This window comes from Crassostrea angulata, chromosome 5, assembly GCF_025612915.1.
Source record: "Crassostrea angulata isolate pt1a10 chromosome 5, ASM2561291v2, whole genome shotgun sequence".
Taxonomy (NCBI): Eukaryota; Metazoa; Mollusca; class Bivalvia; order Ostreida; family Ostreidae; genus Magallana; species Magallana angulata.
In genome coordinates this window covers 7,053,085-7,077,372 of record NC_069115.1, presented here as the reverse complement: position 1 = coordinate 7,077,372, position 24,288 = coordinate 7,053,085, and the positions used below count along the sequence as shown (strand labels likewise).

The 24,288-nt window shown below is 34.3% G+C and overlaps 2 protein-coding genes across 4 annotated transcripts in view; one reads left to right on the top strand and one right to left on the bottom strand.

Annotated features, from left to right (window-relative positions):
- Window positions 1-24,288, bottom strand: part of LOC128184831 (protein PAT1 homolog 1-like) — an 89,975-nt gene that overhangs the window by 18,944 nt on the left and 46,743 nt on the right. The gene's annotated exons all lie outside the window — the stretch shown is intronic.
- Window positions 219-24,158, top strand: LOC128184854 (uncharacterized). The gene is made up of 20 exons (XM_052854477.1): window positions 219-826; window positions 1,118-1,323; window positions 1,566-1,791; window positions 2,199-2,330; window positions 2,986-3,104; window positions 3,849-3,980; window positions 4,564-4,701; window positions 12,730-12,823; window positions 14,358-14,462; window positions 14,596-14,709; window positions 16,970-17,089; window positions 17,738-17,848; window positions 18,544-18,687; window positions 18,824-19,006; window positions 19,196-19,390; window positions 19,845-19,994; window positions 21,695-21,730; window positions 22,073-22,157; window positions 22,332-22,444; window positions 23,719-24,158. Exons 1-20 carry the CDS (start codon window positions 424-426, stop codon window positions 23,850-23,852), a joined length of 2,940 nt encoding a protein of 979 aa, XP_052710437.1. The 5' UTR covers window positions 219-423; the 3' UTR covers window positions 23,853-24,158.

Genomic DNA, 24,288 nt, shown 5'->3' with positions numbered 1-24,288 from the left:
CTAGCAAAACATGCCAATATGTACAGGGTTCCATTTTCGATTTATGGCTGATTACTCTCTAACCAAATGACTTTGAAGAATAAGAATTTTATTCGTTAAGAAAAAATTGATGTTCAGCTAAATTACAGTGAGATCTTTATAAATTATGTTAAAAAAAATTTAAAAATGTATAACCTTACTTTTTTTTTAATTTTTGGTTTGAGACTAATTGACGTACTTTTCCGCCATTACTCGTAAAAGAACGGATATCTTCGTCATTGTCCAGAAAACCTGGGATTACACGAATCATGAAGCTGAAACCATATGACTGAGGCTGGGAAACAACCTGATCTTCTGTAAAGTAACAGATATAAGCCAAAATATGACTCATAAAATCAAATTTATTGAGAATGCATCAGTCAATATTTCCGTAATTTTTCCGTAATGTCAGAAGTCGACATTTCCGAAGAGCTTCCGAATGGAGACGACTCGGCCTTTACGGACGATCATCAACAAACTAACGCCGGTGGCGATGCCAACAACACGGTAAATGCCGAGGGTCACCAGGCGATTCCCTCTCAGCTGTACGTGACCACAACACAGGGCCTTGTTCCAGCAGAACAAATTCAAGAGGAAATAAAAACCACGCACATTGTGATCCATGATCAAACCTTTGACTCGGGGCTTAAAACCCCCACCACTCCACTCCCCCCTCCTACCCCAGCCACCCCACTCAGTAGAGAGAAAGGGTTCAAATACACGTGGGACGAATCTGTTCAAGGCAATATTCTTCCAGTGAGATGCAAGAATTCTAACGGGGAACTGTACAAAAATAAGTTTGGATCAGGTACAATTATGTAAAAGTGGCATCCTCATTTGATTAATTCTAAAAGATTCTACTAGCATAAGACCAATATTTGTTTAGTACCATTTCTTTCCAGTGTATTGTTACGTCATTTAATCAACAGATAAAATTATATGTGAAAAAAGATGTAACAATGCACTGCATTGTGAGAAACTTTGGTCATTGGCGAGAATGATCATGTCCATGCAGTGTATGGAATATAGTATATAAATCACAACACCATACAACAAACAACCAAACATAATCTGCAAATGTATGCTTAATATATTTTAGGTGGACGAGGAAGGTGCATAAAAAGTGATGGCGAATGGTTTACACCCAACGAGTTTGAGGCCCGGAGCGGACGGGCAAGCAGCAAGGACTGGAAGAGGAGCATACGCTATGGTGGGCGGACCCTACAGTGTCTGATAGAGGATGGTGTGCTACAGCCACACGCTACGTCCTGCACCTGTGCTGCTTGCTGTGATGATGAAACAGTTGTAAGAAATTTGCTTTTATCTTAAAACTTGAAAATTTTTAATGGAGCATATTGATACAATGGTTTAAATGATGTTTAAATTTAGGCATCAGATAATGTGTCACTGATTTGAAAATTACATTTCTGTTCAGTTTAGCTGAGAATCTTCCAAAACAATTTAGCTAAAATCTATAAGAATATTAATTTAAAGATTTGAATTATACTCAGGTGACTTTTAAGGCCCATGGGCCTCTCGTTTTTCAGACTGGTCCAGTGCGACTGTTCGTTCCTTACAAAAGACGCAAGAAGGACAGCGAGAGTTGTCCCCCTTCCCCTCCATTGTCATCTCCTCTCCCAATCAAAAAACAGAGAATTAACTCGGTGAAATCGCCTGCCCCTCCCCCTTCTCAGCAGCAAATCTCAAATGTCACTTCACCTGTTTCCTTAGCAACCATCGTACCAGCCAATAGCATCAGCAAGGATACGGGAGGTATGTATCTATGGCAATTTTAGTGTATGATTTATGCTTGTGTATTTATAAAAACAGTCATGTTTATACATAAATATATTGATTTAATCAGATAAAGTATTTATTAATTATTTTTTATCTAAATTCTTGTATATCCTTTTTTTTCCTCAAAAATAATAAGAATGAAATCTACACACTTTGTTGCAATTATTAATGATTTTTAGAAAATGTTGCAATTATCAATAATTAATAGAAAATATTAGAGCTAAGAGATAAGTTAGATTTGCCATTTACTTATGATTTTCACCTTGCTCTAGCTGTTATGGATTTTTCCTACAAGTGTCCAGAGTGTAGCTAGAGTGGCCCATTAAGATTTTTATAATTTTGTGATAATTGGACAAGAGACCTGACTCTCTTTTCTCCTGTAGCTGTGATGGTTTCAATTGGTGGACAGACACACACTGCCCAGCCAATCAAAGTGACCACGTCAGAGGGCGAGACCATGCAGATGCAGATCCTGACCACAGCTGACAATCTGGGAACGTTTCTCACAACAGGAGGTACATGATACATGTACATTTTGATAATTACAGTTTATCACATAAACCTTTGTATTGATAGAATAATAACTATGATTTCAAGATAGGATTTTTTGCCATGGAATTTTCATCATGTTAACAAAATGAGTGCAATAATCTTTATGCATATTTTTTGTAACCCAAATGCTTGTCTTTCTTATGAATTTTACAAGGTCACATTTTAAAGCAATATGAGCTGTATTTTTTAGAATTTTATTTTGCTGCAAAAAGCTGCTAGTATGATAAGTCTGCATATAACTTTAACTTTTATGATAAATAAGATTAGAAAAAATCATTAATTTTTGTCAGAGGAAAGATTTCTCTTCTAAGGAGCATATAGCAAATCAATTTTTGTACAGGACGACAATAATTCAATTTTGCTCCAATTAAGGCTTCTTAACAGCCTCTTTCACAAAAATTTGGCGAATAGAAATTTAAAAACCATAATATTTTTGTCATTTTTGTAGAAAATATCATTTTTGTAAAAAAAAAAAATATTTCATCATGAAAATTGCAGCTCATTATGCTTTAAATTGAGTTTCTACCATAGAGCCTTTAGATTGGTTCTCGATGACAAAGTAGATATTCACTGTTACCATCTGCTATGTGATGTATGATTTTATTTTTTGGGTTACAGATGCTGTTGTTATGGCACCTATTTCTGATGTGAAATCTTCCAATGGCGGTCTTACAAATGCAGCCATCTTGTCCGTACCAGACATGTCAGAGCAGAGACAATGGTGGCAACTAGAGGAGGTCAGTGGACAATTAAGTTCCTGGGTCAGAGATCAAAAATTATATTCCTTGTTGGGGGAGGGGGTGTGGTTTTGTTGACAGGGGCAAGCTATCTTTATCTTCCTGTCCCTGTGATGAATTCTGATTGATTATATTTTCGCATTTTAAATCACTATTGTGGAGGTATTGAACATGTATTCCATAGGGACCAAGCCTGTTTTGATGTTGATTTCAATGTAACCATATATAAAGATGTATATGGTTACATTGATTAACCATCAAAACGGTCTTGGTCCATGTGATGTTTTCTAAATAAAAATTCAGTCACATGTTTAGGACCCTTGTTTAACTACATGCAGATAGTAAAGCTTGTGTCATAGAGTCAAGAACAAACCATGTTGATTCCTTTCTTTAATTGTAATCCCTTAGACCTGATAAGTTTATTCATGCATTTTTAGACTACAGGAAATGAAACTTTATATGATAATGTAATAAATGCTGAAAGTGGGAAATCATTATAAGTGTGTTTGCTGTCATTATGTTAATCTGTACAGAGAGGAGTTACAGCAGACACAGTTATAACAAAGTCATGCTTACAGTCAATTCCCTTAAACTAAAAAATGTATGATAAATCTAAATCTGATTTAACAAATCATGTTGAATTTATAGCAAATCAAAATTGCTTGACTACTGCGATAAAGTATAAACATGTTTTACTGCAGTTTGACTGACATGACCCGCAGTTTCCCTCCTTTCTCGTTACAGTTGGCCAACAACATGTTACTACAGGCCCAGCAGCTCAAGTCCATGATAGAGCAGGCCAAACAACAGACTCAACTGTTCAGGGACGCCGCAGTCCAGCAGGTCAAAGCCCAGATGGAGAAAGAGAAACAAGAGGTGAGGCAGTTACTGGCAAAGTGTTACCAATCTTGTTACAATTACTGGCCAAGTATTGCAGTACTTGTTGCAATTTTTGGCGAAGTAACACAACACCTACTGGCAAAGTATTGCAACATTTGATAAAGTTACTGGGTAATTATTGCAATGCTTGTTACATTTATTGGCCAAGTATGGCAGTACTTGTTACAATTTTTGGCAAAGTAACACAACACCTAGCTTTTTACAGTTACTGGCCAAGTATTGCAACATTTGATACAGTTACTGTGTAATTATTGCAATGCTTGTTACAGTGACTAGCCAAGTATTACCAGTCTTGTTAAAGTTACTGGCCAAGTATTGCAATACTTGTTACAGTGACTAGCCAAGTATTACCAGTCTCATCACAATTACTGCCAATTGTTGCAACACCTGTTACAATTTCTGGCAAAATTATAACAACACTTGTTACAGTTACTGGCAAATTATTGCAACATTTGTTACACTTTCTGGCCAAATATTGCAAATCTTGTCAGAGATACCGACCAAGATACCGAGCAATAATGCCCTCAATATTACTTCATTTATCTTCTTATATCTGCAGGCAATAAATGCCCTCAAAATGGAGCACCAAGTTAAGATGTCACATGCATTGATGGCGGAGCGGGCCCAGCGACAGATTGCAGTTCAGCAGGCTGTTGCCAACGCAAGGTCAGGGGTTAAGGACACTATGGATGTCACGGTGGTCTCCTGCGAGTCTTTGTCATTGGAGAGCGGACAATCATCCTCTAACAACATAGTGGAAACCATCATGGTGACAGAAGTGGACTCGGAGAAAGAGAAAGACTGATCATTAGACCTATACAGTGGAAATTTTCATGGTGACAGAAGTGGACTGAGAAAGAGAAAGACTGATCATTAGACCTATACAGCGTTGGTTACATGTATGATGCTTTGGCAGAAGCCATTTTATTTTTGTTATCTATTGTATGTATTATGAATCATTATTTATATATCATCCTCATATTTAAGTGGTTGTCTCTCTCTCTGTCAAGCTCATTTCGGGTCTAACCATTACATTTTTCTTGAGTATGTATTTTATCTGATGTTTTAAACATGAAAATGTATGTGAATTTTTCACAGACTGTGTAATAGAGGATATTATTATTTTACCATATTAATGTTTATCAAATGATCATAACTATGTGCTATATTACTTGTACAATGTACATAATAATACTTTGAATGATGTAAAATAAAATGTTCAATAAGTTTATATTTTGTTTGTTTTTCATTTTGAGCTCACCTGAGCTTTTTACATTTTTCGATTTCTTCTCCAGAACCACTGGGACAATTTCAACCAAACTTGACACAAAGCATCATTGGGTAAAAGGGATTCAAATTTGCCAAAATAAAGGGCCACAAAATTTTTTTCAAGGGGAGATAATTAGGATTTATTGAAAATTTGCTGATACCTTTCAGAAATCTTCTCAAAAACCATTTGAGCAGAAAATCTGAAACTTGTGTGGAAGCATCCTCAGATAGTGTTGATGCAAGTTTGTTCAAATCGTGGTCCCTTGGGGTAAGGTGGGGCCACTATAGGGGTGTCAAAGGTTTACATAGAATATATTCTATAGAGTAAATCTTTAAAAATCTTCTTCTCAGAAAGCAATAAGCCAGGAAAGCTGAAACTTGTGTGGAAGCTTCCTCATGTAGTGTAGATTTTAGGTTGTAAAAATCTTGACCCCCAGGGGTAGGGTGGGGCCACAATGGGGGGTTGACCTTTCACATAGGAATATATAATTAATAAATAATTAAGCTGTTTTTATCATGCCTTATTATTTGCCACATTATTGTTTGTCTTTTCATTGCTTATGCGCGGGTCATTTAAATACTGAGGACATCAGTTTAATCCAGATTTAAATTTATAAATTGTTGAAATTTAAGAATACAAGATAAAATGCTCAGTACTTTTGGATCCTAGAATAAAAAAATATTTCATGAACAGTATGTAGATGACTGTAGGTGAATTAAAAATATATATATTTGAAAGTGCCATTACATAGATTTCCGCTTTTTAGCTCACCTGAGCCAAAGGCTCAAGTGAGCTTTTCTGATCACAATTTGTCCGTTGTCTGTCGTTGTTGGCGTCGTCGTCGTCATCATTAACTTTTCACATTTTCATCTTCTTCTCAAGAACCACTGGGCAGATTTCAACCAAATTTGGCACAAAGCACCACTAGGTGAGGGGGATTCAAGTTTGTTCAAATGAAGGGCCACGCCCTCTTTAAAGGGGAGATAATTGAGAATTATTGAAAATTTGTTGGTATTTTTCAAAAATCTTCTCAAAAACTATTCGGCCTGAAAAGCTTAAACTTGTGTGGAGGCATCCTCAGGTAGTGTAGATTCAAGTTTGTTCAAATGATGGTCCCCGGGAGTAGGGAGGGGCCACAAGAGGGGGATCAAGTTTTACATAGGAATATATAGAGAAAATCTTTAAAAATCTTCTCAAAAACTATTTGGCAAGAAAAGCTCAAATTAAAATGGGAGCATCCACAGGTAGTGTAAATTCAAGTTTGCTCAAATCATGGTCTCCGGGGGTAGGGTGGGGCCACAATCAGGGGATCAAGTTTTACATAGGAATATATAGAGAAAATCTTTAAAAATCTTCTTCTCAAAAACTATTAGGCCGGTAGTTTAGATTCAAGTTTGTTCAAATCATAGTCCCCGGGGGTAGGGTATGGCCACAATTGGGGGATCAAGTTTTAAATAGGAATATATAGAGATAATCTTCTTCTCAAAAACTATTAGGCCAGGAATGCTCAAATTTGAGTGGAAGCATCCTCAGATAGTGTAGATTCAAGTTTGTTCAAGTCATGGTCCCCGGGGGTAGGGAGAGGCCACAATTGGGGGATAAATTTTTATACAGGAGTTTTATAGAGAAAATCTTTAAAAACATTTCTTTTAAAAACTATTTGGCCAAGAAAGCTCAAATTGGCGGGTAACCATCCTCAGATAATGTAGATTCAAGTTTGTTCAAATCTTGGTCCCCGGGGGTAGGGTGGGGCCACAATAGGGGGATCAAGTTTTAAATAGGAATATATAGAGAAAATCTATAAAAATCTTCTTCTAAAAAACTATTAGGCCAGGAAAGCTCAAACTTGAGTGGAAGCATCCTCAGATAGTGTAGATTCAAGTTTGTTCAAATCATGGTCCCTGGGGGTAGGGTGGGGCCTCAATTGGGGGATCAAGTTTTACATAGGAATATATAGAAAAAATCTTTAAAAATCTTTTTCTCAAAAACTATTTGACCAAGAAAGCTCAAATTAGCTGGTAACCATCCTCAGATAATGTAGATTCAAGTTTGTTCAAATCATGGTCCCTGGGAGTAGGGCGGGGCCACAATGGGGGATACATTTTTACATAGGAATATATAGAGAAAATCTTTAAAAATCTTCTTCATAAAGACCATTTGGCCAGAAAAGCTTAAACTTGTGTAGAGGCATCCTCGGGTAGTGTAAATTCAAGTTCTCTAGTAGCCTAGTTACCTAGTAGTAGGTCAGGGCCGTGATGGCGGTTTGAATTTTTACATATACATATATAGAGAAAATCTTTAAAAATATTCTGGGAAAGTTTTCAGTCCAAAACTCAGTACTTATGTGAAAGCCCAGGTTATGCAGATATAAGTTTGATGAAACCATAATACCCTAGAGAAAAGTGGGGCCAAAAAATGGGGGGGGGGGGGGGTATAAAGAAATAGAGAAAAATCTTCTTACAGGTACAAAAACAAAAGGGGCTTGGTATTTACCAAAAGAAAGAGGTGGATAAAAATTGGCAGATTTTCAAATTTTTTAGCAAGATCTACTGTACATAGTTGTCAAGATATTTTGATACTGTAATGCTAATTTGATCAGAATTAAGGCAATTGTTGCTCAGGTGAGCAATGTGGCCCCTGGGCCTCTTGTTAAAATATGTATGTTTTGCACGAAAAATTAGATATTTTTTACTACTTCACTAATTTATTAGATTTAAATTTCAAACTTGCATTCAATCTTGCCGTTCCTGGTTACTCCTTGACGAATTTTAAAATCGCATCATGAGATGAAAGATTTTTTGTGTCCTCTTATCTATATAAAACATCATTGTTTTGGATTCAATTCATATCATCGAATTGAAACATCTCTTTATAGAAAAGTAGTAAAGGGATACTAGTACCCACTGGATGTATAAGAAAATCTCGCTCATTACATTAACTTCTATTAAGGTAGTAGGTCAGGTAAATTTTGTTATTCTGTGTATACCCCCCCCCCCCCCCCCACGTCCCCTCGGACTACCCTCCCATGCACTCTTGACAGTGTGTGATGTGTGTGTATATATGGTAGCTGATGTCAAGTAAAAAAGAGGAGGAGCTAACGATAGGTGTATTGCTATTCTGATTAATGAAATATCTAGGTAGCTGTTGGGGTTCAGTGCGGGGTACGGGTACTCAGGTTTAGTCAATACAGATAACCGTTAGGGCTCTGTGCCTATCCTGACCACAGTATTGGAGTAACGTTTAAACGCAGGTATACACAAATCGTTCCTCTGGCTGCAGATAAGAACATGACATGCGGTCCATGCATATTTAGCAATACCCAATCCCTCCAAGGAAATGCTGGAGAGATCGGTCGCTATTGTGTTGCTGATTTTTTCCCAAATTAATATCAGCAGATCCGGTAAGTCCGTTTGATATAGACTGTTATTATTTTAACTTTATTTTTTCCAGATTGCTCTATTGACGGGGAGGTATGTACATATTATATCATGTTGTATTTGTTTTTTTATCAACTCTGTTTGTTCAACTGATAAAGACGTTGTTTACCTATTTATGAGAGAGAGAGAGAGAGAGAGAGAGAGAGAGAGAGAGAGAGAGAGAGAGAGAGAGAGAGAGAGATTATAAGTGACTTTATAACAGGGTAAAAAGTTGTTATAGATCAATCTCTTGTCGATGCAAACAAAATCACCAACGATTTAAACTTAATCGATTTGATCTTTACATGTATGTTAAATTCATTCTAGTTTTTAAAACTTTCCATAAATTTTGGTTTGGGTTCAATTTTCCCATGATTAATTTTTTATATTATTACGTCTATGAAAAGTGTCTGCCCCCCCCCCCCCCCAAAAAAAAAATTAAAAAAAATTCAATATATTTTTAAACTTGAAGGCTTTTTCTTAAATTCAAATGCCTTATTTGTCACCAAAAATAAGCAATATTTTTATTTTATCGGATATAAATAATGGAAGTAAAGAGATTCTCTTAGTTTTTCAACGATGAAACCAGACTTTGAAAGAGATCTTTTAAAGATTCATAAATCTGAAATAAGATTTTAAAATGACGTTTTACTGAATATAATATTGTGCATGAATGGGTCTCCAACATGTACAATTTTATGCTAAAAATTAAAGTATACAATATGTTCATTTGTTCATATAGATAACTCAAACTGAGGTCAAAATTATTTCTTAAAAATGGTTTCCAATAATCACAATTGATGAACAATTTCATTTTTTTTTTAATTTAGAATATTTTTCAGGTAGATGTGGTTTTGCTGATTTTGAATGTGATAATGGAAATTGTATAAAGTGGAATCTCCAGTGTGACGTCATCGATGATTGTGGCGACGGCTCGGATGAAAATGACAGCCTCTGTCGTAAGTGTTGGACGATCGATTTCGTCGATCTTGAACTCGATAAAATCCGACGCATGGTTAACGTTTACATGACGTCATATTTTAATTAGTAAAATCAATTTATAACGAATATCTCAACGTCCAAATGCCGTTGATAGGACATGTATCACTTAAAAGGATCACTTGTTCAGAACAAAAGAATTGACCTATTAGGCTGATTTTGCTTTTTGTCTTTACAAAAAGCATTATCGATTTCCGTTCCTCCTCTTGATTTTAGGCCATACACAGTAAACTCTTTGATTCTAGTTCTCATAGTGTATGTTTACTGATAATTCATTGTAGAGAGATGCACAGATTTCCAACATAAATGTTACTTTGATGGAAATTGCATAAACAAATCTAGAATATGTAATGGAAATAAGGACTGTTCCGATTGGTCCGATGAGACGCCATCACTATGTGGAGGAGGTAAATGGTTAAATTTACATAAACATCAACTGTTTGTTTGTCATCTTTTTTTAATCTACATCAGTTAATTAACTTCATGAAAATTCAATTTAAAGCTTGAGATTTTTATCATTCCATCTGCAACTTTCATTTCTTAGCCTGCATGAAAATTTAAGGTCTCGCAGGATTATAACATTTTTGTATTTTTTGTTATCTAATGATCAGAAATTATTAGTTCTGGCAATGGCGTCCGGTTTTTTAAGGATGAAAAACAGGCCGGTCGTGGGATAACTCATTAATTCGTCTGACCCCAGGACTTTGATATACAAGGGATCAGCCCTACAATAATTAATATACATATTAATAGTTCATACAATATAATAAATAACATTTTCATTTGCACACTCACGTGTATTTGATATATGAGTAAAACACACAGTCCCACAGCCTTTAACATTTGTAGTAAAATGATAACGTTTATGTTATTGAACAGTTTAAAATGATATCAGCAACTTCGAATTCCTATACTTTCAGTCACTCTCGCTATAATTAGCTATGTAAATCTAATAATGTGCATTTCTGGGGATATTTTACCGATTTATGGAATACAGTAGAGCTGAGTTTCCTTAAATACTTACAAATATCTCTTGGCAATTTAGTTGTCATAAATACCTATATATTTAACAATGCTGTATTTCTTTCACACAGAGACTTTCTCTGTTTGTGAATATGATTAAGTTGGGGAATAGCTTGGTAGGATGCCACTCGGCTTTCTACTGGTTGCTAATGGAAAAGAGAAACAATTCCGTAAAATTAAAACAAGTTCTTTATTCTTTAGACGTCGGATGGAAAGTGAATTAAGTAAATTCACCAACCATCCGGCTTAATTTGGAATTGCTCTCATTGACCAATCAGGATACTTGATTTAAATGCTAGCGGGCTAATTTCACAGAATTTCTTCTACGAGCTGACACTGATTACTAAAGGCCAAAAAGGTGATATAGTCAATTAGATGAATTTCGATGTACGTATGATAACAAAGAGAAGATTAAGTAAAGCCGAAATGAGTAAATAAGTTTTCTGACGTAATGAAAATAGAATAATCTTCGCGAGTCGCTAAAGTGTCGCTCTGATAACACAAAGAATTTATCTTCAAAGGTTTGCCTGAACGAGGAATTTGTCAGTTTATTTAACAAATTAACTTATTGTCCGACAATCTGTCGTAACTAAATAATTTCCAGAAAAGTGTCAAATTGTTTAGATGCCATGGTTATACAATTAAAAAGTAAAACGCTACCAATAAATTTCCTCGATTAAGAAATAAAGTTTAACTTTTAACAGTGAGAAAAAAAACAAAGCATTTAAAATAAGTAAAATTTAAATGATTTTGAAATAAAAATTGTAACTCTAAAATGCTAAAAATAGAAAAATTAACTTGTGCTGAGTTAACACTCAGAAATTATAACCTGTTACATTAAAGTTTTAAAATTCAGAGAATTTAAAACTATCTATAACAATTTCCCCCCTTGCCAAATTGTTATAGATAGTTTTAAATTCTCTGAATTTTAAAACTTTAATGTAACATTTCAATTAAAAGTTACACGAAATGATAAAGGATAGAATACAACAATGCAAGTAATTTTAAACATTTCGTTTTCATTATTTATAAAGTAAAATTATCAAAATACAATAGTTTACAGACGTGAAATATAAATTATAGTCTGTCCCAAGATATTTATGCTGCACATTTGGACGATTTTTAATAAAAATACACTTACCTGTGAAAGAAGTGCAATTGAAATAGTTGAAAGGGATATTTTCCAAGATAATTTCATTGACACATTATCATCTTTCACTGGAACGAAAACAGATTCCTTACGGAGATTTAAAATGGGGAATGTTTACATCTTTTCTCCATTCGGAATACACTCGGAATACATCGCGCAATATTTCAACGTTACCATCCGGGCTTGCTGCAATGCAAAATCTCCGTAGATATCACATTTTTTAGCATTGTATTGAAACCTGATAAGCTAACAGGGGCGTTTTGACTGAGAAATCTTGGAAATTTTTCATACTTTTGAATGAACATCGTTTGAATCCTGAGGTATTTATAGATATGAAACAATTCAGCCAAACGTGAATCCAAAATATCTTGGGACAGAGTATAAAACGTCGTTAACTATAGTTTTCGATCCGTAAACTATAGTTAACAGTCGATAAACCTAGTTTATCGACTGTGAAACTATGTTTAGCTCATTTTTGTGAATTTGTATAATAAATGTAGTTTCACGATTTGTGAAACTATAATTAACAACTCTTAACTATAGTTTACGATTGTGAATTAAAATTAACAAATGTGAATCTATATTTATCAGCAAAATCTATTGTTAACGTTTTTACAGATCGATAAACTATGATTATCATTCGGAAACTATAGTTTACATTCGTAAAATATAGTTTCACGGATGTAAACCATAGTTAACGAATCGTTAGCTATAGTTTAGGATCAGTAAACTATAGTTAACAGCTGATAAACCTAGTTTATCGACTGTGAAACTACGTTTGTGAATTTGGCGTGCCATAATTGATCTGTTTATTTATTTAATCACACGCAAAATTAGCACTACCACATATATTATTTGTGAATTTAGATTGTTCTTACCAACGTCACTTGTTCCAATGCGACAACAACAGATGTATCTATCGGAATCTCACATGCAACGGAAGAAACGATTGCTTTGATTGGTCGGATGAAGTAGGTTGTCCCCAGGGATGTAAGTAAACCATTCCTTGAACTTTAACCTAAACTGTTAACAGTTATTTTTATGCATTTGAATCCCTGTGCTAGTGTACAAAAAGGCTAAAGCATAACGTAAATTTTTACTGTTATTTTTACACATGTGTCATATGTGTTTTCATCATTATCGTGTATTACACAGGTAGAAAATTTGCCTCTGCTTGGGGTTTTGACTCGGATCCTCTCGAATCAAGCGCTCTATTAGCTGAGATTAATAGTTAACCCTCTAACAAGAGCCTGTACATATGTCATTAATCTGTCCCACTATATTTTTAATGATTTTTGCCAAAATTTACATATTAAAAAACTTAGGTATGAACCTCTTATGAGAGTTATTTTCACATACGTTAACGTTCATAACTTCAGATATAGGACGATCTATCCACTTTGTTTTTCCTTTCCAAACATTTCAATAACGCCTCCAACATCATTTTAGCTATTTTAGCAACCGATACAAATAAAAACATTTCTAATTGTCCCCCGCCGCAACGCGGTGCGGGGACATAGAAATGCCGGGCGTCCGTCCGTGCGTCCGTGCGTCCGTGTGTCCGTGCGTCCGTGCGTCCGTGTGTCCGTCCGTCACACTTTTTTGTAAGCGCTCTCATGCCTACAAATTTTGACGGATTTTCATTAAATTTATACCAAATGTATATACCACTATTACCTTGGTCAAGTTCGAAAATCAGCATTGGTCGATACTTTTTGTTGGAGTTATGAGACTTTGACCGCAATAATGACTCGGTTTTATCCAAAAATTGACCTTGTAAGCGCTCTCATGCCTACAAATTTTGATGGATTTTCATTAGATTTATACCAAATGTTTATACCTCTATTACCTTGGTCAAGTTCGAAAATCAGCATTGGTCAATACTTTTTGTTGGAGTTATGAGACTTTGACCGCAATAATGACTCGGTTTTATCCAAAAATTGACCTTGTAAGCGCTCTCATGCCTACAAATTTTGACGGATTTTCATTAAATTTATACCAAATGTATATACTACTATTACCTTGGTCAAGTTCGAAAATCAGCATTGGTCGATACTTTTTGTTGGAGTTATGAGACTTTGACCGCAATAATGACTCTGTTTTATCCAAAAATTGACCTTGTAAGCGCTCTCATGCCTACAAATTTTGACGGATTTTCATTAGATTTATACCAAATGTTTATACCACTATTACCTTGGTCAAGTTCGAAAATCAGCATTGGTCGATACTTTTTGTTGGAGTTATGGGACTTTGACCGCAATAATGACTCCGTTTTATCCAAAAATTGACCTTGTAAGCGCTCTCATGCCTACAAATTTTGACGGATTTTCATTAAATTTATACTAAATGTTTATACCACTAATACCTTGGTCAAGTTCCAAAATCAGCCTTGGTCGATGGACTCGATACTAGACAGCTTGACCGGCGGGGGACCCAGGAATTCTATTCTTGTTCAATATACTTTTAATAAAGAAAGAAAATAATATGTTTTACAGGTTCTGGGTTTGAATGCACAAACAAAAAATGCATAGATTTTAAGAAAACTTGTGATGGCAACAATGATTGCGGGGATTTCTCGGACGAAGTTGATCAGCGATGTCGTGCGTATTATATATGCTTTCGTTTGATATTCTTTTTGTTCGACTGATGTTGCAATTGTATCACTATGTATGATGTTCTGGCCATTCGTGTGATGTTCTCACTGTTCGATTACTGTTGTATATTACAATGTAGTTGCTGATTGCCCCTACTACTTGATCACGTGTAGAAACGGACATTGTATCCGCTATGGCGATAGGTGTGACGGCGAAAATGACTGCGGGGATCACTCTGACGAAAGAAAGTGTAGTACGTATAAAGTGATGACGTCATGAGCTATAGTGAGTATAAAGTGATGACGTCTTAAACTGTGGTATGTATAGTCATTTATTGACCGGGTACGGGATGATACCTTCATGGTTAGTCAATATTGAAATTTACTAACCAGGTATCATCCCGTACCCAATCACCACATGACTATGTAAAGATTATATCTTACCGACTGTAAATGACATAGATATAGCGTTTTATAACAAAGCTACAAGTTTCAATTTGGGTACAAAACCTCACGTCATAATTATACTATTAGAATGACTTCATAGTGCTCAAAGGGAGCTATATTTTGTACTGACTGTGTATGGGATATTCACGGTCTCCACGTGACTGCTGCTAGCCAATGATTTCCTTACAATTTAGCAGGAGGTATAAGATATAAAGTGATATTGTTACTGTGATGAGTATAAAGTGATGTGTATGAAGTGATGACAGCATAAAGTATGTGAGTTTAAAGTGATGCATCATAATCTGTAGCATTTATAAAGTGATGACGTCATAAACTTTAATGAGTTAAAGTGATTTAAGGAATGAATTCAATATTTATTTGTTTTATACGATAAAATGGTTTGGGGCAGTTTACGCTTTATAAACCGCGAAGCCCGAAGTGCTTCGCAGAAGATTTGATTACGTACCAAGCAAGTTCATATCCCGGTGAACTGGGTTGGTCCTGTGTTCAAATCCTGTGAAGCCCGAAGGGCTTTTCAGTAGATTAGATCACGTATACCAACCAAGTTCATATCCCGGTGAACTTTTTAACATTGTTGTTTATTACTTATATTTACGTTTGAAAAAGACAGTTGTTCAGAATTGTTAAAATTACCGAGATTTTATGTTCACAATCGATAAGCGCGTGCTATGATCATTATATGACGTCATGAAAAAAATACAGAATAGAACGTTTTCGTTATTCTGTAGTTTCATATAAGGAAACATATTTGCAAATGTAAATATTTCGTTATCAAACCTCTCTCATATATGAAGAAATTCATGAAATTTTAATGTAGTACGTCAAACATATCATATAACCAAATGGTTCTATCTGTTTAATCAAATTTGACCATCTTGTTTTTGCATAAAGGTCACGTCAAGGTCACTACTTTTTTTCTCAACATAAAGGATGATAAAAATAAACGTAGTTATTTGCAGTTAAGTAGACATATGTTTAAGACATGAAGCTTTTATTCTTCAATGAAATGATAGCATATATGAATGTCTATCAGATTATACTTCTAAATTAAAATGTATATTAAAACTAAAATTGTTATTGCTCAACCCGAATTTCCTCTTTTTTCTTAAATTTTGAAGATATTTTGATTATCCTTTTATCCAATATTAGAATATATCCGATTTTTACATAATTATTATAAAGACTTTATATTAAGATTTAAATTAACAGGAAAGCTAGAATATTTACCATTTAATTAGAGAGAAAATCGAAATTCTTTTGGAATTTTTTCACACAAATCTTTTTATAGAATAAGGGCTTTAAAAAGCTAATAGAAGATAATTTGGTCGGCAAATCACATTCTCAAAACATACTCTGAAACCCAAGTACCTTATCATTTGTTCACATTAGTTAAAAAAATCCAACATTATTATTAATGTTATTGTTTTAAAAATGCTAAATAGACTCATGAATCTACAGCAATTCTGAAATGCAAAAAACGTGATATTTTTCTACGCCAATGTTCCGCCAAATATATAATCCTTGTGAGATTCTAAACTTTTAATACAATGTTTAAGTTCTATGATAGTAAAAAGAAAAGAAAAATATGACATTTTAAATTCTTTTCATCTTGAATTAATGAACATTTAATCAAATTTTCTTCTGACAAGTCCGAAACAAGATAGACTCCTTCCTTAAGAAATGAATTCAATAGCTACACAATTTATCTATGAAATGAACTCAATGTCTACCAATTTGAAAGTAATTATACGAGTTTAACCTGGATTAAGCAGTTAACGCTTTGTGCACTGCTGAATTCAATTTATTTAGTTTCATACGAATGATATAAAATAATTTTGGACATTTTACGCTTTTTTATAAACCGCTCATCGTTTAACATAACAGTTCTCTTTAGGTGTTACAGTGTTATAACATAACAGTTCTCTGTAGGTGTTACAGTGTTATAACATAACAGTTCTCTGTAGGTGTTACAGTGTTATAACTGCAGACGCTTTGCACACACTTTGCATGCAAAAATATGTGTAATGCAAATATTGTTTTTTAAAGGCAAATGCAAAGAAAATCAGTTTAATTGTGAACACAGCAGGGAATGTATTCCGTTGTCATGGAAATGTAATGGTGTTGTTGATTGTGAACAAGGAGAAGACGAAAAAGATATCACATGCAGTGAGTTTTTAAAACATTTCACATCAAAAGCAATCTTTTTATACTTCCGCTATGTTTATGTGATGGCACGAAGCCGGATGATAGTGCCAGTGACAAGGTGGTAATTTTTTTACCTGGCAAAGGTGTAATTTCTTTTATAATTAAATCCTAAGGTGTAATTCCTTTTATTGATAAATCATACGGTAGACCATTGCTTTAGTTTATAGGTTCTTTAGATATTTTATTCTCTGTTTCAATCATTTCTTAAAGGATTTGATTAGAATAATTATAATTTCGCCAGGAAATATATCCAATTTTTGTTTATCATGTCAGATTCGGAATTCGTAAATTTACAGATAGTTATTTTTCTCGCTAATTTTAATAGAACCACAGTAGAATACTAGTGTTTAGGTGAAATAATTTTAGTCAAGATAAGGTGCATATCCCAGGTGAGATATATCACTATCATAAGTAGTTTGAACTCCAATCAATTGTCTATGACTCTTAATGAAGTTAATTTGTCGGAAACTGCATCTACTTTTTAAAAGACGTAGAGGTGCAAAATGCAATATTGGCAGTTCTATAATAGTAGTTTATGTAATTAAAATATAAAACTCTAGCTATACTATATGATTTTCTAGCTGGAGTTTTATTCTCATTTGGTTTAAGAATGTATGAATCCCAATGAGTTCCGGTGTAAAAGTCGAGGTTGCGTTGCCATGGATACACTATGTGATGGGTTCTCAGACTGCGATGACTCCTCAGATGAAGAACTTTGTGGTAATCTTTTTGTCAATGTTTAAATATTTTGCCTCCGTGTGTCACAATTTAAATTCAATTTTTTACCATTGCAGTTGTTCAGATTTTTCCTTCTCACATTTAAATTTGAAAAGAAACTTTTATTCAGATTTAATGTTCATTGTATAAATATTTTCGGATGACCTTTTAATTGTAGTATTAATTTACATCTCTCTCTTTTTTTCTTTCTATTTCTCTCTCTCTCTCATTCTCTCCCTCTTTCTCTTTTGTGTCTCTATTTACAATTTTGCTGGTTGTTTCATCTGTACTTTACTGTAAACATAACACGACCTTATTTAAGGAATTAGGAATCATTCTTTGAGTATTATGAGGTGATAATTTTGCTCGGGGCGTGGTCAAATCCAATAAAGCCCGAAGGGTTTTATGATAGATTTGTCCACGCTTCAACCGAAATTATCACCTCATCATATTCAAAGAAAGTTTGCTTATTACTTATATTTACATTCAATCTGTACACTTTAAAACAGCATTTTTTTAAACCACTATTTTTTTATGTAGCACATTCTATGTATTACTACGCAGGCAGTCAATACCGTTTTCCGGTTATGCTATAAAACACGCCCATTTTGTGTCACTCATGTTTTATGAAGTTATTGGATTTTAGAGTTCAAAATTGTTATCACAGACAAAGACAGTTAAAAAATATTGTGTTTCAGATTCCTCTGTAAAAGTAATTCCTGGCAAATATGGTCCGCGACACTACGACTGTCATTGTGAGGGACATTGCCATCCGGGTACTGGGGCGTGTCAGGGGGCGTGTCGGCAAGGATGGGCGGGGCCAACCTGTCAGATCAACACTAGTATGTCTGATCATATCATAATAGCTATTCCTGACCGCGATGATTTATGTTATACTTGGTGTTTTTTCACTTCAGTGATCTAGATAAGGCAAGAATTTTATTTTCTTTTAAGAATGACACCTTTTTAATCTTATAGAAGCAATTTCATTCCAAACGCCCATTCAAAACAGTGGTCATAAGGTCATCCAATCAGCGTTAAGTATTGACGGCGACGTCAGAACCTGTCCGCCGCCCGCTGTAGGATCCTTTAATGCGTATTGGGAAGCTAACCTTACTAAGCCCTCTGAAATTCAAAGAATCAGAATATATAATCTAAAAGGTAAATTTTACAAGTGAATGGAATTTTTCATTCACAGGATATATTTGAGCTAATGGTGTTTTTTATAAATATGGTTTATGGCTTTTTGTCAGTAAAATATTTGTCTTAATAAGTTTTAACACTTGTTTTGTTGGTCTCAAAAGATGAAATTTAGCTTTTGCTTTCCTTCTCTGATGGTGTCTCTTTTAGATGTGACGTATTTAGCGGGTCTGGCTTTGCATTTGGTTGTTCCTAGGTGCGTCATCAATAATACTAACCTATTGACCAATGGCTACCTGGATATCACGTGTCCAGACAACGTCACAATGCACCGTCTGTTGCTCATCCTGATAGCAGACGACAACAAAATGGCCATCATGCAGATATGTGAGATTCAGGTCATTGGTAAGAAAATCAATGTAGAAATTTTATCAAAAGATCGTTCCTATTTGTTAGAGCATTTGCGCACACCATTCTAAAATAAATGGTAAACAGTATTCCTTACTCTTTGAATTTGAAAGTAAAACTTTTTTTAATCTATCATTCAGCAATGATTTTTTAAATTAACTCTCTTAATTTTGTGACCAAAAAAAAACAGGACATGTCGAACGCATATTATATCCTAAGGACTAGTCTGGTTTTCAAAAAAAAGGGGACAACGCTTAAAAAGATATTCTACCACCCTCATTACTTAAAAGTATTAATTCCGATGTGTTTTATTAGAAACTCTTTGATTGGACAAAAAAGTTCACAGACATACACTATGCAATGTTTTTAATGCGGAGTGGTTCTTAAATATTGGTACTAAGTACATCTTTAGTTATTTGATTGCCATTCAACCGTTTGAGTACTTCTACAGTGTGCTCCAACTACTCATTCGGTGACCAGTGTGAGAAAACGTGCAATTGTGATGGAAATGAAGGATGTGATGACGTCACGGGAACATGCGCACAGAGTTGTTTATCGGGTTGGAAAGGTCCACACTGCGACAAAAATTCACATAATAGAGGTAACTCTAGGCTAGTTATGGATATAATGAATCGTATATAATTTAAACAAGCTGCGAGAAGACCCTTTTTGTAATCGGAGATGTTTTCACTCCGATATATATATACTCTCAATGACATCATCTGTATAGTATCTATGAGTGCTGTATATATTTATCTGTGTATACATTTAGCTCATACTTGTTTACTGTTTATATTTGGCGCTCATGTTCTTAATGTATATTTGGCTCCTACGGGTTTACTCTATATCGTCAATTGTACTATACAGTTGGCTATTCCGTGTTTCTTTTTTATATTTAACGCTTCGGTACACTTGACCTGTGTATATTCTAGGTAGATTGATCATATTATTTGTATTGGTTATGTAAGCTTTATAACTATATGCTGTAAAACTGTAAAACGTATGCTGTAATATAATTCTTGAGTTGACCGTAAATAGCTCTCCAGCTGTAAATCTCATAAAAATGTAAAACTGTTAAGCTGCACTGATTGTACTGATAACTCTAAACCTGAACATTAACGGTATAACTGTTTTACTTTTAGGCAGTATAACACATCAGTTGTGTAACACATATCTGTATAATACTCAAGCTTTATTTAAATTTTCAGCTGTGTAACACTTCAGTTAAGCAACACTTAAGGTGTTTAACAATTCAGTTGATTAATACCTTAGCTGTATAACACTCCAGCTGTGTAACATTTCAGCTGTATTTAACAATTAAGATGTACAACACTTCAACTGTTTATGACTTCAACTATCTAACATTGAAGCTGTATTTAACACTTAAGGTATATTTAACACTTAAGCTGTATTTAACACTTCAGCTGTTTTTAACACTTAAGCTGTATAACACCTTTACTGTGCAACACTCAATCTTTTTAACTCTTAAACCTTATATGTATATTTGTTAATAGTTATATTACTATTTAGCTGTATAACATTAAAGTTGTATAACTCTTATCCTGTACTGATATGTACTGATAAATCTTATGCTTAGGTGTATAACATTTAAGATGTATGTAAGTATATGATGTGTAAGGTCTTAAACCATTAAGTTGTATTACTCTTAAGCTGTTTATACATGTGTTACACTTTAGCTGTTTATACATGTGTTTCACTTAAGCTGTGTATACATGTGTTGCACTCAAGCTGTTTATACATGTGTTACACTTAAGCTGTGTATACATGTGTTGCACTTAAGCTGTTTATACATGTGTTACACTTAAGCTGTGTATACATGCGTTACACTTAAGCTGTGTATACATGTGTTGCACTTAAGCTGTTTATACATGTGTTACACTTAAGCTGTGTATACATGTGTTGCACTTAAGCTGTTTATACATGTGTTACACTTAAGCTGTGTATACATGTGTTGCACTTAAGCTGTTCATACATGTGTTACACTTTAGCTGTTTATACATGTGTTACACTTAAGCTGTGTATACATGTGTTGCACTTAAGCTGTTCATACATGTGTTACACTTTAGCTGTTTATACATGTGTTGCACTTAAGCTGTTTATACATGTGTTACACTTAAACTGTATATACCACCCAAGCAGAATAGCTTTTAAACTTTATAACCTTTTTAAAAAGCTATATTAATATTAGCTGTAAAACTTTTAAGCTGTCTAATTCTTAATCTGTATGACACATTATAAACTGCATAACACTTCGGCTACATAAATTCCTGTCTTTTTCAGCTCTTCGAAGGAGGAAGAATCCGTCCCACGATAACAGTGAGTCAGTTTTACATTTTTATTAAAGGATTAATTTAATTTTTCTCAGTTTATGCTCTGTTTTTGATACTGAAAGATATACTAATTGACGAACACCTGTGTGGTTCATACAATAAAATGTTAGCAAAAATATTTGTAGAAAAATATAATCAAACACAAGAACAACAAGGCTGTTGTAAGCTAATATTCATTGATCAGTTAAATTCGTATTTGTTTCCTGATGGAAAACTAGTAATGGTTTACGGTTTAATCTTAATCTGGATTACTAGTGTATGATTGATGTATGATCGAAGTATTGATTGATTAATTGATTGATTGAATTAATGACCAATATCCTGGTAGGTGCCGGGTTGTCCCTCCCTACGTGGATCTCCATTGGTGTGGTGGCAGGGGTATTAACTCTTGTAACCATTTCCTTCGCAATACGGTAAGCATTCGGCCTGGACAAGACCAAGTCATATTCTGACTATTCCAATATAGAACACATTATCGTTTTTAAGGGAAAAACAATTAATTTTTTTTTATTTCACAAATTTTAAACTTTAACTTATATAGTTTTACTATAATGGTATACGGTGTAAACATTTGTTTTTCTTATAAGGGCACACAGAAATCGGTCGCGTAGGAATACCCCTGATACCACTTCCACTTTCAACAATAACAGAGAAAATGGCGGAAGTTCACCCGGAAGTGTGACCAGCAGCTCGTGTCAAGGTCTGAGGTCCTTTAACTCATATCACAATGCTCCAGAATTTAGCGGTTTAGCTGTTTAGAGTCTTACCGCAATGCTTCGTCGTGTGTATATATCCTGTTGGAAAAAATCTTTAATATCAATAAGCAGAATAAGATATATCTCTTAGACTTCATGTATAAAAAAAATCACATATTCAGATGATACTTGGTCAGCAAAATCGTAGCTGCATGCTATCCTAGCTGCTTTGTTAGATATCTAGGTCCTACTGGACACACTGAATTAATTAATGTTGTTGCTAAACTAGCATATTGTTCAAGATTAATGCAGCTACTTCCGTCAAATATTTTCATTGCTGAGATTACTAAAAGCTTTTACGATCTTTAACGCAGTCCTGTATATAATATATAATATATAATGGTTCTAATCTGAACATAAGTATCTTATACCTAAATTGTTAGAAAATATAAAAAGGAGACACGGTGGTCGAAGGTAAGCGCTGTTTCGGATACTTATGCCGGTGCAAAGGTGGCAACCGTGTAAGTTGCATGTATCGAAAAATTCAAATATGTCATATAATAGATTACACTATTGCTTAAAGAGTTTACAATCACTTTTGCTGTTCATGTATCTCACCTGATAGTTGAGATATTTACTTTTAAAAAATACATTCCTGTAGAAAAAAATCTATTTTTTTTTCGAAACAAATTTCCTATAATAGAATATTTCGAATGCCCTACCAGAATAGAAGAAGTTCCTATAGGAATTTAACATAGGGATTTGAGCGAAACTCCCAAACGATTTTAAAACCCAATAGGAAATCTTATTTCCTGTAGGAAAACTACCTGTCTGAATTAATTCCTGAAGGAAATACGTTATCTAATAGGAAATATATAATTCCTGTAGGGTTTTTTATAATATCCTATAGGATTTTCAATATCTCCTGTACGGAAATTATTTTTCCTTCGGGAATTATTGTTTTTCCTATGAAATATTAATTTTTGAAAGTGAATATCTGACCCGTCAGGTGAGACACACTTACACAAAAGTGGTTAATACATGTATATACTCTCCAGACAAAGGTTGATACAGATTTTTAACGAAACTGCATCAAAAGCGGGTGCAAAAATGCCACCTTGTCACTGGCATAGTTATCCGGCACAGTATTTAGGTATGATAGGCACAGTGCATGTTGCTCGGTCGTTTTGTGTTTTTTGTAAAGTAAAATGTTGCTTGATTGAATAAATCAATATACGATTCGATCTTGTGACAGTAAGGATTTTTTATCTATCTTTAGGATACGAGTCAGTTTCATCACCTTACAACGAAGCTTACAAAATACTTGGGGGAACCCCAATATCATTCCCAGCAATCCGGAGTCCTGACAGGAAAGACGTCACTGATGACAGATGCTCTTCAGTCTATTTATAGTGGAGGAATTGGTTACTAGAAAAGGAGGCTGATACCAAAACTGTTCATATGTTCATGTAGCGTGTACCAACACTAATCACATCAAGTAGTGGTGTTACTCTGACGACAGTGTAATTGTGTCCGTTGCCATGACTACTCTCACTAAGCTGAACGTAATATATGATCGAAGGATTTGTGTGTGTTGCCATGACAAGATGACGTACTATGACTTCTACCACTATGCTGAATGTAAAATGTTTGTTTGTGTTGCTGTGACTACCATAACTGCTGTACTTTAAAAAATTGCATTATATGCCATCACAATAGCATACAGAACTGATTTATTATTATTATTATTTTGCTTATATATTTTTAACAATATCGGTTAGTACATGCCAAAATGATCAAAAACATTAATAGAAATCAACTGCATGTATTGCTAAATATTTATATGCAA